The 17051-nt window shown below is 41.6% G+C and overlaps 1 protein-coding gene across 1 annotated transcript in view; it reads left to right on the forward strand.

Moving 5' to 3' along the window:
* The first annotated feature begins 567 nt into the window (after positions 1-567).
* The window catches only part of RIPK3 (receptor interacting serine/threonine kinase 3), a 43672-nt gene continuing 27188 nt past the window's right edge, over positions 568-17051 (forward strand). The window contains exons 1-7 of the mRNA XM_026687672.2: positions 568-799; positions 4467-4790; positions 8667-8872; positions 10256-10604; positions 13328-13488; positions 13827-13876; positions 15776-15949. Of these exons, the coding sequence (XP_026543457.1) occupies positions 8727-8872; positions 10256-10604; positions 13328-13488; positions 13827-13876; positions 15776-15949 (880 nt within the window). The 5' untranslated portion in view covers positions 568-799; positions 4467-4790; positions 8667-8726. The remainder of the gene's footprint in view (positions 800-4466; positions 4791-8666; positions 8873-10255; positions 10605-13327; positions 13489-13826; positions 13877-15775; positions 15950-17051) is intronic.

Here is a 17051-nt window from a genome sequence, read left to right on the forward strand (position 1 = left end):
TCAGTCATATGCATGTGTGGGTCTTGTTCCCTATTTGCCTGCCACTAATGTCAAAATCTCATGTCCAAGATGTTTCTGCATTCTGCAAGCATAATTGATTGGTGCAATATCTTTGTTTGGATTCTGGTGTAGGTACATATATTCACAAATTGATGAATAACTTTAACCCCAACCCATTTTGCAGGAAAAGATAGCTACACGGCAAAAATAAACAGAAATAATCTATCAGTGTGCAAAAAAGGAACAAGAGTAACCCACTTTTCTGGAGCTGAGCAGGAAACACAAAATTAATGATTATGCACAATCATTATTTGAGCATTCATTTTATGTTACATATGTTCCTCTCATGGCCATCTCAGTCTCGGCTTTCAGGAAATCTAAATCTAATTTCAGTAGACATAGCTGGATTAAAATTAAAGTTTGGACAAAGGGGGTGCAGATATTTCTCCTCATTCTTCAGTCCCAACTGTTGGCCTTTACTTGTAACAAAACATTAATATAATTTAATAAGTGGTGGGGTTCAATTTTTTTTTACTTCCGGTTCTGTGGGAGTGGCTTGGTGTATGTGGCAGAGGAAGGATACTGTAAAATCTCCAGTCAGAGGTGGTATTTGCTGGTTCTCCGAAGTATTCAAAATTTCTGCTACCAGTTCTCCAGAATTGGTCAGGACCTGCTGAATACCACCTCTGAATTTAATAAAATAAAATAAGACAAAGGCTGAACCTTGTCTCACTAATTTCATCCATTTTCTAGAATCTAGGACAGGTGAGAAAGTTTGGATTTGCAGAATAGATTCCAAGTACGTATTTTGAACTCCTAACTCTTCATTTAGTTAAAATAGAGGGTCACTTTAACAATAGAAGGATATATTAGGATGTTAAACCCCCAAATTATGGTTCCTTAGATGCTTATTCTGGAGAAATTAAGTGTGAGCATATTTTGCTTAATGGAAGGTGTGTGTGTGTGTGTGGGGGGAAATATGTCTTTTCTCTTTCTTTCTATCTCTGTCTCTCCCTCCCTCCCCCCCTCTCTGTGTGAGGACTGTTAGAGTGATTTTGTAATTATATGTAATTTTTAGAAAAAAAATAGGCAAAGGAAATAGTTGCATTTCTTGTGCAACTGCCTCTCTATTCTTTCTGGTCAGGAGAGAGCCCAAAAGAAAAGGAAGTTGTAGCATGCTCCAAAGAAGCTAAGAGAAAATGTGGAAGTTATTTCTGAGTCAGTCAGCCTTATACACAAATCAAAAACACCATCTGCAGAACAGGGAGGTAATGTTAGATTTTTGAAATAATGTAAGGCAAATATTAGTGTACAAGCAATTAAATTTGAGCCAGTGTGCAGCGGCAGCCAAAAAAGCCAATGCAATTCTAATTTTGCATTAACAGAAGGATACAATCGAGATTTAATGAGGTACTAATACCACTCTATAAAGCCTTAGTAAGAACATACCTAGAATATGGCATTCAGTTTTGGTCACCACACTATAAAAAAAGATATTTAGACTCTAGACAAAGTTCAGGGAAGAGCAACCAAGATGATTAGGGGATTGTAGGCTAAAACTTATGAAGAACGGTTACAGGAACTGGGCATGGCTAGTCTAGTGAAGAGGACCAGGGGAGACATGATAGCAATCTTCCAATATTTGAGGCGCTGCCACTGAGAGGAAGGGGTCAAGCTATTTTCTAAAGCACCTGAAGGCCAGACAAGGAATAATGGATAAAAACTGAAGGAGAGATTTAACCTGGAAATAAGGAGAAACTTTCTGACAGTGAGAACAATCAACCAATGGAACAGCTTGCCCTCAGAAGTTGTGGGAGTGCCATCACTTGAAACTTTCAAGAAGAGATTGGATTGTCATCTGTCAGAAATGGTGTAGGGTCTCCTGCTTGGGTGGGGAGTTGGATTAGAAGACCTACAAGGTCCCTTCCAACTCTGTTAGTCTGTTAATCTGTTAAAGTTGTGAGGTTATGGGTAAGGATAGAAGCCTAGTCACAGATTGATAGCTTGGGAACCACTTATATTGGGCTTCTCAAAGTTTGTGGAAAATGGAAAAGGAATTTGTAAGACCTCTCTGTTCAAAAGTTTGTCAAAATTTTGCTACAAAGCTTGGTGAGCTTTAAGAGTGATTTCCCTCTACAAACCTGGTCACTTTTTGTTACTTTTTAAAAAATAATATGGATCCCCCAAATTGCAATGTCTCCAGAATCTCTACAGTTTGAGAACCTTTTGTTTTCTTCATATAAAATTTTGTCACTCTTCAGAGTTCTTCCCATTTTTCCATCAATATTCAGTCACCAATACTAGGGGTTTATCTGATGCTACAACACGGAATATTCAGAACTATTCTAACTTTTAGGAAAACAAGACTTCATCAAGTATTATAGAGCAAGATAATTTGTCTTAGCGTTCATTACTAGAACAAATGTGTTTGCTATCAGGTCGACCCTAGCAGGTATACAATTCATTTCCCAGTTCATGGTGTGTTCATTGTTCATGTTTATTTTTCATGCAGTTTGGTTTTGGGTTATAATCATTTAGTTTGTAAAAATGTTGCAGGAGCAATCTTGGGCACTCCAAAAATTATACCGTATAACACCTATGCTGCATTGGGTGCCAATTTGCTTCTGTGTCCAATTCAAAATGTTGATTATGTCTTTTAAACCCTACATATCATGAGGCCAGATTACCAATGGAACCATTTTTGCCCCATTATATCAGTCCCTGCCACCCGGTCAGTTAAAGAATTCTGATTGGTGGGATCCAGGAGGAAAAACTTCTCTGCTGTTGCCCCCACCCTTTGGAATATGGTCCCACAAAAACTGAGACAGCCTCCAATCTCCTGGTCTTTTAGAAAGATTTGCAAGCATGTCTGTACTGTCTTGCTTGGGGCTTATAAAGGAGCATGCAGCCATAAGGCTGTTTGGTGGCCTAAGGGCCCTCCCCTTGCATTTTAATTAACTCTTAATGTTGAATTTATTGCCTCTTACTTAAATTGTATATACAGTTTTAATGTTTTAATATTTTATTAAAACCATATGGAGTCTCTTCCAAGTCTGTTATTCTGTTATCCTTCTCTGGGCAGTTTCTAATTTGATAACTAGCTAGCTAGCTAATAGATAGAAATGGAGAAAGGAAGAGAATGGTTAGAATGGGATTCAAATCCTTATAAAATCCACTTTGCTTTTCTTCACATTTTTTTGTAAGAAAGAAAGAAAAACAAACTGTCTTCTCTCTTTCTTTAATAGGTTAATCCATCTCTTTAACTAAGAAATACAGAGAAGTGAGGCTCATCAAAAACATATTTGGAAGGAAGCTTTTAGATGCCTTGATATTTTATTTAGGAAATTTATAAGCTAATGCATTCCAACACAGTTTGCATGTGAGCAGGCATGAAGTCAGATGAGTTGATCTAATCAAGGGTGGGCTTCAAAAATTTTAACATGGGTTCTCTGCCCAATTGCTGGGTGGGTGTGGCCATGGTGGCCATGGCCTAGTCAGCCCCCTGCATCACAGCAGGGGGGCATTTTTACCTTCCATGGGCTCCGGAGGCTTTCCTTGAGCCTCAGGAAGGCAAAAATGGCCTCCCCAGGCTCCGGAGGCTCTCTGGAACTGGAAACGGCCCCATTTCCGGCCATCCTGAACTTCCAGGAGGCCCATTTTTCACCCTCCCTGAGCCTCCATGCATGACCTGCGCTTGCCTGCATCCAAAACAGGCTGCATGGGGACTCCTGGGAGGGGAGGAGCCAGCCAGGAGTGGGATTTTGGGGTTCTCTGAACTACATAGAATCTTAGCTAGGGGCTCTCCCAAACTCAAGCCTTCATTGGGTGGGAAGATAAACCGATCCTTGATGGTTTATTGTTATAAATGCTGCAACACTGGAAGTTTTTAAGAAGAGATTGGATAACTATTTGTCTGAAATGGTGTAGGGTTTCCTGTTTAAACAGGGAGTTGGACTAGAAGACCTCCAAGGTCCCTTCCAACTGTTTTTGTTCTGTTCTATTCTATTCTATTCTATTCCATTCCATTTCATTCTATTCCTGTTCTGTTCTTGTTCTATTCCTGTTCTGTTCTGTTGCATCTTTTCTGCATTAAAAAAACCAATTTTCCCTGGTAAGAGAAAAGAACTGCCACTGTCAGGTACACATTGATGTTCCTTCCATGGTCCAAACTAAACACTGGCTTTAAATTAAACCACCTTCCACTCTATTTTTGAACAACCTGGAAGCAAATTTGGTTCAGAATTGTTCCAAAGCTGTATTCCAACCTTCCAGTTCCAATCATCCCTTGTTGAGTGTCTTCTAACAGTTTTGGTCTACAGCATGTTCCCAACCAGTATGGTTATTGGCTATTCTCATGTGCTTCTTATAAGAGAGGCATAGGTATATGGCTCATCAGTTTTCCTTTTCTTACATAACTCTGCCTCTAAGCCATAGTTTACACCTGATGCAAGCTTTTGCTTTCCCAGGTTAGGAAGCCTCCAATCTCACTCATGGTGCCAAGGTTGAAGTCATCTACTCTACTGTCATCATCAATGGTGAAACGAATTATATTCAGGACCTCTGAAAGAGATGCACTCTATGGTTCTGTGGAGGTCTGGGAAAGGAAGAAACTCAGAAGGCACAAAGAGGTTGTGAAAGAGAAAGTATGTGCAGAGGGAGGGGGGAGGAGAGAAGCTTTGAGAAGGAAGACTTTCTTGACAGGAAGAGAAGAGGAATTAAACCAGAGATGTCGGTGAAGGCCTGAAGTTAAACCTCTCCGGTCAGGAAGAAGTCGATAAGGACAGAGAAAGGTACCCAAGCTTAGGGAGTGTTCTGGGTGGGCAATCCAAAAGAGGAAGGCAAGTGAACTTTCTCCATGCATTGTGCCTCTCATCCCAGACACACTCTGGTATTTACTGCAGCCAAAGGTGCGTTGTGTCCATGGTGTTGAAGAGTGTCAAAATGGGTGACTTTAGGACTGCCTTAGGTAGTCTAGCGGTTACATTCAGTGCCATAAATGTAACCGCTCTGGTCACTCTTCAGTTTCCCAAAAGTGGGAGGAAATCAGCTGGGGGAATCTCCTGCCCTTTCACTCCTGCCCTCTTGTTTGCCCCACCCCAATTACATTTCACTGGCCCATTGGGCCAGTAGGAAGTTGAGGGGGACAAGTGGGTGGTGTATAGCATGCAGGGAGTCTAAAAGGTGCACATGTTTTGATCCAAGAAGTCTAGAAAGGAGGTCCTCTGTCAACCTTGGAAGCCATATTAGCCTCAGAAGCTTCCATGCTGCCTGGGAAATTGGGAGAGGGGAATCATAGAGTGGTTGTAGTTAGACATCATAGTATTCTTATTCTCAGTCAAGATCATGTCATCCTGCACCAGGACAAGGGGTGGTTGGAGCAGGGGTGGGATTCTACCGGTTCGGCCCAGTTCCATAGAAACAGTAGCTCCGAAGAGCAGCTGACACCGAACCAGTTCTCTCTGAAGATCTTCTTTTCTTCAGTTGGACCCACCCACCCACTCTAGGTTGTCCTTTATTCTTACTTTAGTTGCTTTGCGCAGCACAGCTGAGTGCTTCTCATCAGTAGGAGATGGTGATTGCTTCCAGGAGAAATTGTTTTGCATGCGCAAAGTGCACATTCACCAAACAGGTTGTTATGCTGATAGGATCCACCTCTGGGTTGGTGGATTGTCTTCAGTTGGGACAGGTGGTGATTGGGCCATGTGATGGACTGAGGGGTGCAGGGGGATGGATCTTTGATTTTCAATTACCAAGGGAAAACCTGGAAGCCTCAGATTCAGGTTTTCCCAGATGTGCCAGTATGACAACTCTAATAAAATGGAACTATGAGAAAATGCTTGTCTCAGAGTTTTCTGAGTTGGAGTTTGTTTCTGGAACTCTGACATCAGGGGTGGGATTCAAATTTTTAAACAACCAGTTCTGTGGGCGTGGCTTAGTTGGTGGGTGTGGCCAACTCAATATCACTCACATCAAGGCACGCATCTCCTCACCTGGCCTCTCATGACTGTGGGGATGCTGTAACAAGTCGTAAGTGTGAAAAATGGTCATAAGTCACTTTTTTCAGTGCCATTGTAACTTTGAATGGTCACTCCACACAAGCAAAGTACCAGCAAAGGAAGGGAAAAAAACTCCAGGGAAGTTCCTGAAACAGGAAGTCTAGTCCTGCTGAGAATGTAATAAGGGTTAACGGAGAGGCAGTTTTTGTAAGCAACACCAGAATGTTTCCTTCCTGCCTTCCTTACAGAATTAGGCCAGTAATTTCTTCTAACAACCAGTTCTCAGAACTGCTTAGAATGTTAACAACCGGTTCTAGTGAATAGGTTCAAACCTGTAGAATCCCACCCCTGTCTGACATCCTGCTTGGGTGGGAAAGCTATTTGTCTTGATCACCAAAGCTGTCAGCAGGAGGGACTGAGGCAGCAAAGGGTAACACGCTGATGTCTCTAATCCCAAAAGATGGCTTTTCCTGCAAATCCTGCTTTATTTCTATCAATTTCGTCCTGGTGAGGTGGTTTTCCGAAAAATTCTCAAGGTCTTTAATAAGACAGACATCGTAATTCAGAAGATGTTCATCTCTCACTTTGGTGACTATATTAATCCTAGTAACATTTGTAGTAGAGACAAAGGAACTTAGCTTCTTTACAGAGTTGGGCATATTTAACATAAGAACCTACAGTCTCCACAGAGGTGGCATTCAGCAGGTTCTGACCAGTTCTGGAGAACCAGTAGCGGAAATTTTGAGTAGTTCGGAATACTACATCTGCCTGGCCCGCCCCCATCTATTCTCTGCCTCCCAAGTCCCAGCTGATTAGCTGGGTCTTCTTTTGTTCCCTGCACAGGAGAACAGAGCTGGAAATCAGGTTAGTGGGGTGGAGAGAGAATAGGGATTTTACAGTATCTTTCCCCTGCCGTGCCCACCGAGCCATGCTACGCCCACAGAACTGATAGTAAAAAATTTTGAATCCCACCACTGAGTCTCCAGAATCATGTTTCTCATATTTCTGGCTAACCAAAGAATTCTGGGAGGCCCAAATCACAGAACAAACAACTCCTTTCTCATTATTCCTCACCTGACCCACAGCTTATTTAACTACCATTTATTGCAAAGTTCAGCAACTTTTTCAGGTAGAGACAACAATTATGCAATTTTGTGTCTTTGTGATGTGTGTGTGTATGTGCGTGTGTGTTGTATTTAAGGCTGAATTATCATGAGGCAATCCTAAAAATCTAAAGAAAACTAGGAAAAGTGAAATCTGAGGTGTTTTTTCAAATTCCATTCCTGTTTGGGTGCATATTTCAGTTAACTGACCATTACCCTGACTGAGGTTCTTCCTCCTCTTCTTCAGTACACTTGCCATTTCTAGTTCCCACCAGACAATACAAGTTGCATGCTCCAAACTTGTGTCCTTAGCATTATAACAGGCCGGCTCCAATCTAGATTGACTGAAACTACAACTCCCAGAATCCCCCAGCCATCAGAGTGACTAGGAATTCTGAGAGTTCCAATCCCAGCACTTTTGAACATTATTATTACCTTTATTGTCAGAGTACAACATGTGTACAATGAGATTGTCTGAGCCTCCCTTCATGTACCCCCCCTCCACACACACACACACACACACACACACACACACACACACACACACACACACAACTCACAGTAAGGACAGAAGCCCCTAACCCAGACCCAATCTTATTACCCTATGTGCCCTTGTTGCACGATGTGCTGGCCTTGCAAGACTGTCATACTATGTTGACATGAAGTTATTTTCCATTCAGAAGTCTTACAGCCCACAGGTAGAAACTGTTCTTCAGCCTGTTGCACCAACAGGCTGGCTATGCTTCTACATCTCCTACCCGATAGTAGGAGAGTAAAGAAGTGCTGACCGGGATGTGAGTTGTCCCTGAGAATTTTCCTCACTCTTCTAAGGCAGCGAGCCCTAGCGTTGTCAACTAGTGATATCAGGGGACATCCCACAATGTTTTGGGCTGTGCTCACCACATTAGGCCGGGAACTGGCCACAACCATCATGTCCTCCTTGTTCTCCTGTGTTTTGCATCTAGATCAGAGCAGCAGTGGGATCCTACCTGTTCCACTACCGGTTTGGTGATTGCACACATGCATGCATGCGTCGCTAATGAGCATGTGCAGCTTTCCTCACACCAGCTGAGACCTGCAGCGCCAATCAGCTGAGAGGATAAAGAAGAGAAAAGCGCAGGGATGGGTGTGAGGGTCAATCCTGCACTTTTCTTTCTCCTCTCAGCTGATCATGGAAAGCCTTTTTTTTTTTTTTACTACCGGTTCGGTCAAACTAGTCTGAACCGGTAGCATACCACCACTGGATCAAAGATGTTCAACTGGGAACTTCTGGGCTTGGTGTAGGCCCCAATAGCCTCAGGTGATCCCCAGTTCCTTTCTAACATGAATTTGCAGAAAGAGGAGAACATAAGAGGAGAAATCACAGCTGAAATTTCCTTTACTTTGATTTTTACTGAATGCAAAGATGCATTCAATTAAACCTGAAATCATATTTGCCCTGGCCCTGACTATATTCTTCTCCTGGTCCAGTTGAAGTGTAGTCTTCAGCATAGCGCTTCAAAGCTAACCATGGTCCTACTTAACTCCAAAGAAGCTACATTTTTATCTTCCTGTCTCTTAAAAACAGCCATGAGTATGCGGGACTACTGAGGTACAACCATTGCTGGCTGATGAAGATTTGGAAAGAATGGCTGTTCCCAATGAGTTCTATGAGCAGATCAGTGAGGAGCACCTGAAGAACCTCTCCTTCATTGGTAAAGGATCTTTTGGGAACATTTTCCGAGCTCGCCACCAGAAGTGGGGAACCGATGTTGCAATCAAGTTTCTCAGCGGGTAATAATTTACAGTGTTTACAGATTAACAGAGTTGGAAGGTACCTTGTAGGGTCATTTAGTCCAACCCCCTGCCCAAGCAGGAGAGCCTACACAATTTCTGGCAGATGGCAGTCCAGTCTCTTCTTGAAAGCCTCCAGTGATGAAGCTCCCACAAATTCCGAAGGCAGGTTGTTCCATGGGTTGAGTGCAGAGAGTGAAAGTCAGATATTTTCTTTCTCCTGCCTGACAAAAATATATAATCTGTAGCTCCCACAATCATGTGTGGACTTTAGAACCTTGGATATGGCTCTAGAGATCTTCAAACATTGTTCACACATTATAATTTTGAATGGGACAGAGGAGAAAATGATTAAATATAGGAGAACAATTTGATAACAGTAGAGTAGCCCACGACTTGGATGCCTTCACCAAGAAGCACCCAAGAGGACAGTTGTCCCAGTAAGAGATCCTATCAGGGATCAGCAACCAGAATTCCAAGTTCCCCATGCCAATTTAGCATGTTGATAATAACTTCTTTATGAACCCCATCTCATGTAAAGGAATATAGATGGAAGGAATGAGTAAACCATTAAGGAGTCAAGGAAGGATCAAACTTTTATAAGAAGCCTTACAGAAAAGATGTAAGGCCTGGGGATGAAGAGAATGTGAGAAAAAAGCTCAAAATAACACCAACTTCTGTTATACTACTGAGCTACAACAAACGTTGGTCACCATACTTCAAAAAAGATGTTGAGACTTTGGAAAAAGTTCAGAGAAGAGCAACTAAGTTGATCAAAGGCCTGGAGACTAGAACATATGAAGAACGGCTGCAGGTTTGGCTATTCTAAAGAAAAGAAGAATGAGGGGTGACATGATAGAAGCAATCCAGTATTTGAAGGGCTGCCATAAAAAGAGGGGGGTTCAAATTATTCTCCAAAGCACCAGAGGGCAGGACAAGAAACAATGATTGGAAATTAATCAAAGAAAGAAGCAATTAAGGAGAAACTTCCTAACAGGGAGGACAATTAATCAGAGGAACAAATTGCCTTCAGAAATTGTGGACACTCCATCACTGGATGTTTTAAGAAGAGTCTAGATAGTTACTTCTCTGAAATGGTATCATTCTCCTGCTTGAGCAGGGGGGTGGACTAGAAGACCTCTAAGTCTATTCCAGGTCATTCTATTCTATATTCTAAATAGCATTACTAGGGTCCCTACTGCTTCTCAACCTGGCCTACAATGAAGGGCTGATTTCAATCTTGAAATCTTTTCTGCAAGTCCTCAATTAATAACTAGCTCCTCCCTTGCCCCAGAACAACTCAGCTATTCCTTAGCATCACCCTGTTTTGATTGCGCCTACAATAATCCTCCAACAGAATTGAAATTCCTATACCTTCTGCAGGAATTCTTCCTTCACTCGAGAAGAACTCTTGAATGAAGCCCGAGCCATGGACAAAGCCCGCTTCAGCTACGTCCTACGACTCTACGGCCTCTTTGTAGGCAAAATGCCGATAGATGCTGCATCGGCGTCAGCTATAGTGCCCAGCTTGGGCTTGGTGATGGAATACATGGAGAACGGCAACTTGTCCAACTTAATATGTCAGGTCCCCTCTATGCCTTGGGCCCTACGTTTCCGCATCCTCTACGAGGTAGCCCTGGGTATGAATTTCTTGCACAACCTCAACCCACCATTGTTACATCTGGATCTCAAGCCTAGCAACATCTTACTTGATGGGGAGCTGCATGTCCGGGTAAGTTTTCCCACTTCTATTTGTTGTTCTGCTGGCTCCCCCAGAATTGCACATTGCCAGAATTTGAGACCTATTTGGAATTATTCTGGTCCATCCCATTGCCCATTTTAAGAATTTACTATAGATCGTCCTCGACTTATAAACAGTTCCTTTAGTGACTGTTCAAAGTTACAACAACACTGAGAAAAGTGACTTATGGCTGTTCTTCATACTTAACAGCGATATGATCATTGATCAAAATTCAGATTCTTGGCAATTGACTCATACTTATGACCGTTGCTATGTCCCAAGGTCACATTTTGCGACCTTTCGACAAGCAAAACCCATAGGGAAGTTAGATTCAATAAAGGTGTTATTAACTGCGGTGATTCACTTAACAACTGTGGCAAGAAAGGTTGTAAAATGCGGGGGGGGACTCATTTAACCAATGTCTCACTTAACATAAACTTTGGGCTCAATCGTGGTCATAAATCAAAGACTACAACATTCTTGAGACATGGCCATCTGGCAGAGTTGACTGCAGGATGATATGCTTTCATTGAAATGCTGAAAGCAGTGTCCCACCATTGGGACACAATTGTCACTTCTTTTGTACATGCACCTGACATCCCAATGCATGAAAAGACATTCAGAGTTTGTCTTAAATGTGCTTTTTCAGGAGGCAACTGGACTTTCTTGTTTTTTCTTTGAAGACATTTTGCTTCTCATTCAAGAAGCTTATTCAGTTCTGGCACGATACTTCTTCCTAAAGAAGTATAAATCCTTCCATTCCCCACTATCTTGTCAGAGTTGAAGAAGCTTCTTGGATGAGAACCGAAATGTCTTCAAAGAAAAAACAAGGAAGTCCAGTTGCCTCCTGAAAAAGCACCTTTGGGACTACCATGACCTGAGATGACTGAGAATCTCTACAGAATTCAGAGTTTGTGTAATGATGACACACCATCATGCTTTAGTCATTTTTACTCTCCTTCTCCTTATACTTTGGTTCAAGTTTACCCTCAGCTAGGAATGCTTGTAGTGGAATGTAGTCTGGATTCCCAGAAGGGAGGAGCTGCATTCCAGAGGACCAAAAGGCAGAAAAATTTAGATAGTTTGGCTGGGAAAAAGTGGGCCAAGATAGGGCCTCTTTAGAGCAGCGGTCACCAACCGGTGCGCTACTGCCCACTGGTGGGCCACAACAAAATTTTGGTTGGCCACAGAGAAATCTGACCCCTAGAGCATCCCCCCAAAGTAATTAATCCAGGTTGTGCAGAAACCCAAGGCTGCACAGCCCACATGGCCCACGGGAACCTGCCCCGCCCACCCACTCCTTACCAGGCAAACTTGCCTGCTAAATTGCTATATTTCCTTTTTCCAACTATCAGCTATTCTGCTGTGCTGGGAGATTTAGATTAGCTAGGAAGCAGGAAATGGTTGGATTTCTGAGGACTGAAGGTTCTATTATTCAGTGCAGACTCACAGCAAATTTTATGTGACATACTGAGCTAGCCGATGGCAGATAGATTGATCACTGAATAATTCTGTGAGCAACTCAAGCTGCCTGCCTGCTTTGCCTGATTTTGGGTAAAAGTTGCTCTTTTTTAATAAAAAAATCAATATTTACATACATGGTGTGTTGTGAGTTAATTTTATGAGTTTGCTTGCAAGCAAATTTTATGTGACAGACTGAGCTAGCCGATGGCAGATAGATTGATCACTGAATGATTCTGTGAGCAACTCAAGCTGCCTGCCTGCTTTGCCTGATTTTGAGTAAAAGTTGCTCTTTTTTTATAAAAAATTCAATATTTATATAAATATTTATAATATTTACATAGAAGCCATGCCCAGCCAGTCACATGACCACCAAGCCATACCCACAAATTAGGCCATGCCCACAAAACCGGTTAGTGGTCCTTGAGATTTAAAATAATGAGTTTGGTGGTCCCTGAGGTCCAAAAGGTTAGCGACCCCTGCTTTAGAGAGTATCTTTAATATACATCTAGTTCTCAACTTACAACAGTTTATTTAGTGACTGTTTGGAGTTATAGAAGCACTGAAATAATGACTTTTTTTCCGCACTTATGACTGTTGCAGCATCTGTTTGGTCACATGATTTACATTCAGATGTGTGACAACATACTCACATTTATGACAGTTGCAGTGTCCCGGGGTCACATTTTTGCGACATTCTCACAACCAAAGCCCATGGGGAATCTAGATTCACTTAACAACCATGTTTTTAATTTAAGAACTGCAGTGACTCACTTAACAAATATGGTGAGAAAAGTCATAAAATGTGGCAAAAGTGACTTGACAAATTTCTCACTTAGCAGCATACATTTGGGGCTCAGTTATGGTCGTAAATTGAGGAGTATCTGTGGTTGCTTTAGTTCCTCACCTGTCTATACATGAGGAACAATAAGGGGAACTGCTTAAACATAACATTTTTCTTGGTGCTAATAGGGGTGTTGTTTGCTTACAGAAGAAAACGTTCCATTTTTGTTTCCTTGGATCCTGGAAGAAATGGCAGAATATAAATTCAGTAAATATGTACCAGTGTCTTCATTTAGTGACTGTCTAGTATTAAGTTGACTTAAAATGTACATCTGTAGCTTTGAAATCAGCAGAAGGGTGGAGAAAAATAGAAGACCGTACTAACTTGTGTGATTATGATTTAACTTTGTAACCTGTATGCATGGCATTTGCTAATTGCTTCTTATGTATCATCCCCACTTCTGGGTCAGGTGTCAGACTTTGGCTTGTCCAAGTTCAAGCGAGGAACTACCCAGCAATGTAACCTCAATTCTGGGGAAAGGAGTAGCTGTGGTGGGACCCTGGAGTTCATGCCTCCTGAATCCTTTGTCGATTTCAAGTACAAGCCAGCCCCCAGCACAGATGTCTACAGGTGAGCTAGGTTGCATCTATTGTCCAATAAATCTATGTGCACACCTTAGAGCTAAGTTTGGTTTGGAATTGATTCCCATTTGAAAGCAGATCTTGCTGGGAATCTGAGATCCATCCTGGGTCTCCATTTTATTTGCCTAAAACTGGCTTTCTAGAATATGAAGGTTTTTCATTTTATGATCAGACCATTTATTCTATTTCTTTCTATCCCTTTGGCTGAATCTGAAGTTCAACTAATAGAGAAAACACCTAACTGAATGGGCTACATGGGGTCAAATGTCATTAATTCTTGGATGGGAGACCACCAGGAAATCTGATCTACTTACTTTTACTTTTCAGTTATGGAATCCTCATATGGTCAGTATTAAGCAACCAAGAACCTTACCACAGTAAGTCATGCTTCACTTTGCTTTCTGCTTATTCAAGATTTCACATGTATCATCTTTCATAGGTAGACTAGATAAGAAAGAGATCAGATGGCTGTTCTTGTTTAAGGCTTCAGTAACCAAATCTTGCAAATCTGATAGTACAGATCTCCCACTATCTCTTTTATAGCCTGAGAAGTTAGGGAGGATCATTTCTGAGTTACTTTCTCTGCCCATTATGCATTTGAGGGCACCCCCTCCCCTTATCTGATTGTTCCCTTCATAGCATTCCCTGTCTCCCAAAGTCATTCTCACATGCCATTAAAGCATGAAGTAACATTCATGTTACTCAATTTGTCCAACAAATTGACAAGGACATAATCAGACACTGTGACTGGATCAAACAGCATTACTTAAGATTGAGATCTACAAAAATCTCAGCTATGGCAACAAAGCCCTTTTAAAAATTACCAACATTTACAATAACAATTACCAACAATAACAATTACCAACATTCAATGTATTTGAATACTTAATGCAACATAAGGAGAAAGCTGTTGGATGTGGGATGCAACCATGTTTTCTTTAATTAAGTTCAAATTTAAAAAAGGGTTTTCAATAGAGTAGAGTAGAGTAGAACAGAATAGAATTCTTTATTGGCCAGGTGTGATTGGACACACAAGGAATCTGCGCATAAGCTCTCAGTATACATACAAATAACAAGGGTATGTAGGTCATAGATCTATTATAGATAAGCTATAGATCATAGTTACAATCATTAATCATCAGATACAAACCACAAGTGATAAATCATAAGATACCAGTAGGAGAATGTGGTAGGAACAATGAGAAGATGAGATGATGAGAAAGATGAGAAGGATAATAGCAATACAACTCTTCTACATGGATAAATATATTTAGGCCAAAGACAGTGCTGTAGAAATTTGGCATTCAACAGAGTGACGGTACAGGGGGAAAAAAAACTATCTTTGGGTCTAGTTGTTTTGGCATGCAATGTCTTACCCACTGGTAATTCTTCTCTGAAAGCAAAGCACAACAAAGCAAATTCATCATCTCCAAACTTATATTTGCTTAATTTCAGTTAAGCTCCCATAGAATCCTCAAAAGAGTATTCAGAATGATAATTTATTGGGAATTCTGTAGCATAATTCTGTGGCATGAAGGTAGAAATGGAGTTTAGATTGGTTTATGTTAGCAGCACAGCATGTACTGTTTAAATTTGCATAATGCATTAAATTTGCATTATGCAGTACTGCATAATTATGTCTACTTTCTTGACTTTTCTTGATCCTCCCTGCAGACACATCACCCCAGCCAGCACAGATAGAAAGATATGGAAATTTTTTTTTTTTTACTTTCATCTCCACTCTTCCATTTCTTTTCTCTGTCCCTGTTGTTGAATGAGTCTGCATGGATGCCTGATCACCAGGGCTTGTGTGAAGCTCCATGTCAACTTGTAAAACATTCCTATGCCCATTTTCAAGTTGCCATGAGAGAAAGACGGGGGGAGACCTGAAGGAGCATACGCAAATAAAATAAGAAGCACATTTGAAGCTTATTTCACAAAGATTGTAACTTAGGCAACTGGGTATTCTGCCTGTAAAAGTCCTTTATTGGAGAAAGTGAGTGATGACACCAGCCCATGAACGGATTTCATTGGAGAAGCTGAATTATGATACACCCAGGGACATGAGGGAAGACAGGGTCATAGATGATTGTAAATTATGTGTCTCAGAATCAGCTTCATACAGGTCATACTGGCATGTCACTCCTAATAAAACTTTTGAAGTTTTTTGAAGTTTGGCTCAAGGCTTATGATTTAATTAGGGCGATCACCGGAATCCTGATACTCTGTTTAGAAAAGAATACCATTAGTAGTTTCTGTTTCCATTCCCTGTCCAGATCTCCACAATGCGAACATGAGTTCCCTGATCAAAATGCACATCCCACGAGGTCAAAGGCCACAGACAGAAGATCTGGAGAAGCAGGTCGATCAAGTGCTGCAACTGGCAAACGTGATTGATCTAATGAAAAGATGCTGGTCTAATGAGAAGGACCAGAGGCCGAGCTTCCAGGGTAAGGGAGATGCATAATGGCTTTCTTTGCACATAATCCAAGAAACACTCCTTATTAAGAAGGGGCAGGATATTCAACAGCAAAGATGCACCCACCAGCTTTCTCTTCACTGGACTTTGGCTTGGACTCACCATTAAAATAAACTGTATCTCAATAGCTATAATGAATATCAGAATAGCAGGATAACAGAGTAGGAAGGGACATTGGAGGTCTTCTAGTCCAACCCCCTGCACAAGAAGAAGACCCTCTTGTCCAGCCTTCTGGTGCTTTAGAAAATATGTTGATCTTTTCTTCTTTGTGGCATGTGGGAAAGACCTTGGAGGATGGAGCAAAGAGATGCTGCCTAGGGAATGGTCAGCATAGCCCACTGTAAACTGTGTGGAAAAAGAGACTCAGAAGAAACCCTCCCTAGTTTCTTTGGCTGCAAAAGTGATGGTGGTGAATTGTATTTTCAGACTTGTAAGATTCTGTTAAAGTAGCTTTACCCTAAAGTCGAATTACCTTATCTAGTTATGTTTCCTACTTGATCTAGCTGATAAGGCTCATGATAGTTGGAAGTCCACACTTTGCCATTTGTAGAAAAGGAAAGGCCATGATAGAATACATTAAGATCTAAAGTGGACAAGGCTAAGAGCCACAGACATGGGACAGTATTTGTATTTCTCCACAATTTTTTAGTAAGGAAATGTGGTGGTCCATCTACAGCAGAGACATCAAACTTCTAGTCCGTGGGTGGATGCATCACACATTAGCCACACACACGCTCAGTTTAGTGAAGGGGAAAAAAGTCCCAATACGTTACGTGACATCATAATGGCCTGAGTTTGATACCCCTGCTCTACAAATAATGCCTATTGAAGCTCGCTGTCACGGTTCCAATGGATGCCCTAATTAATTCATGAGTCTCAAGCAGTGGTGGGATTCAAATTGGTTTACCACTGCTTCGGTGGGCGTGGCTTGGTGGGCGTGCTTTGCATGCATGTGTGCGCTTTGCACATGTGTGTGGCAAACATGTGCTTTCCTACTGACCTTCTCCAGCACTCCTGCACTCTCCCTGTCACTTCAATAGCTGATGCATGGCAATCCATTGTGCCACATGATG

Source organism: Notechis scutatus, chromosome Z, assembly GCF_049901735.1.
Source record: "Notechis scutatus isolate UNSWTSFEM ecotype Mainland chromosome Z, rNotScu1.2, whole genome shotgun sequence".
Lineage (NCBI taxonomy): Eukaryota > Metazoa > Chordata > Lepidosauria > Squamata > Elapidae > Notechis > Notechis scutatus.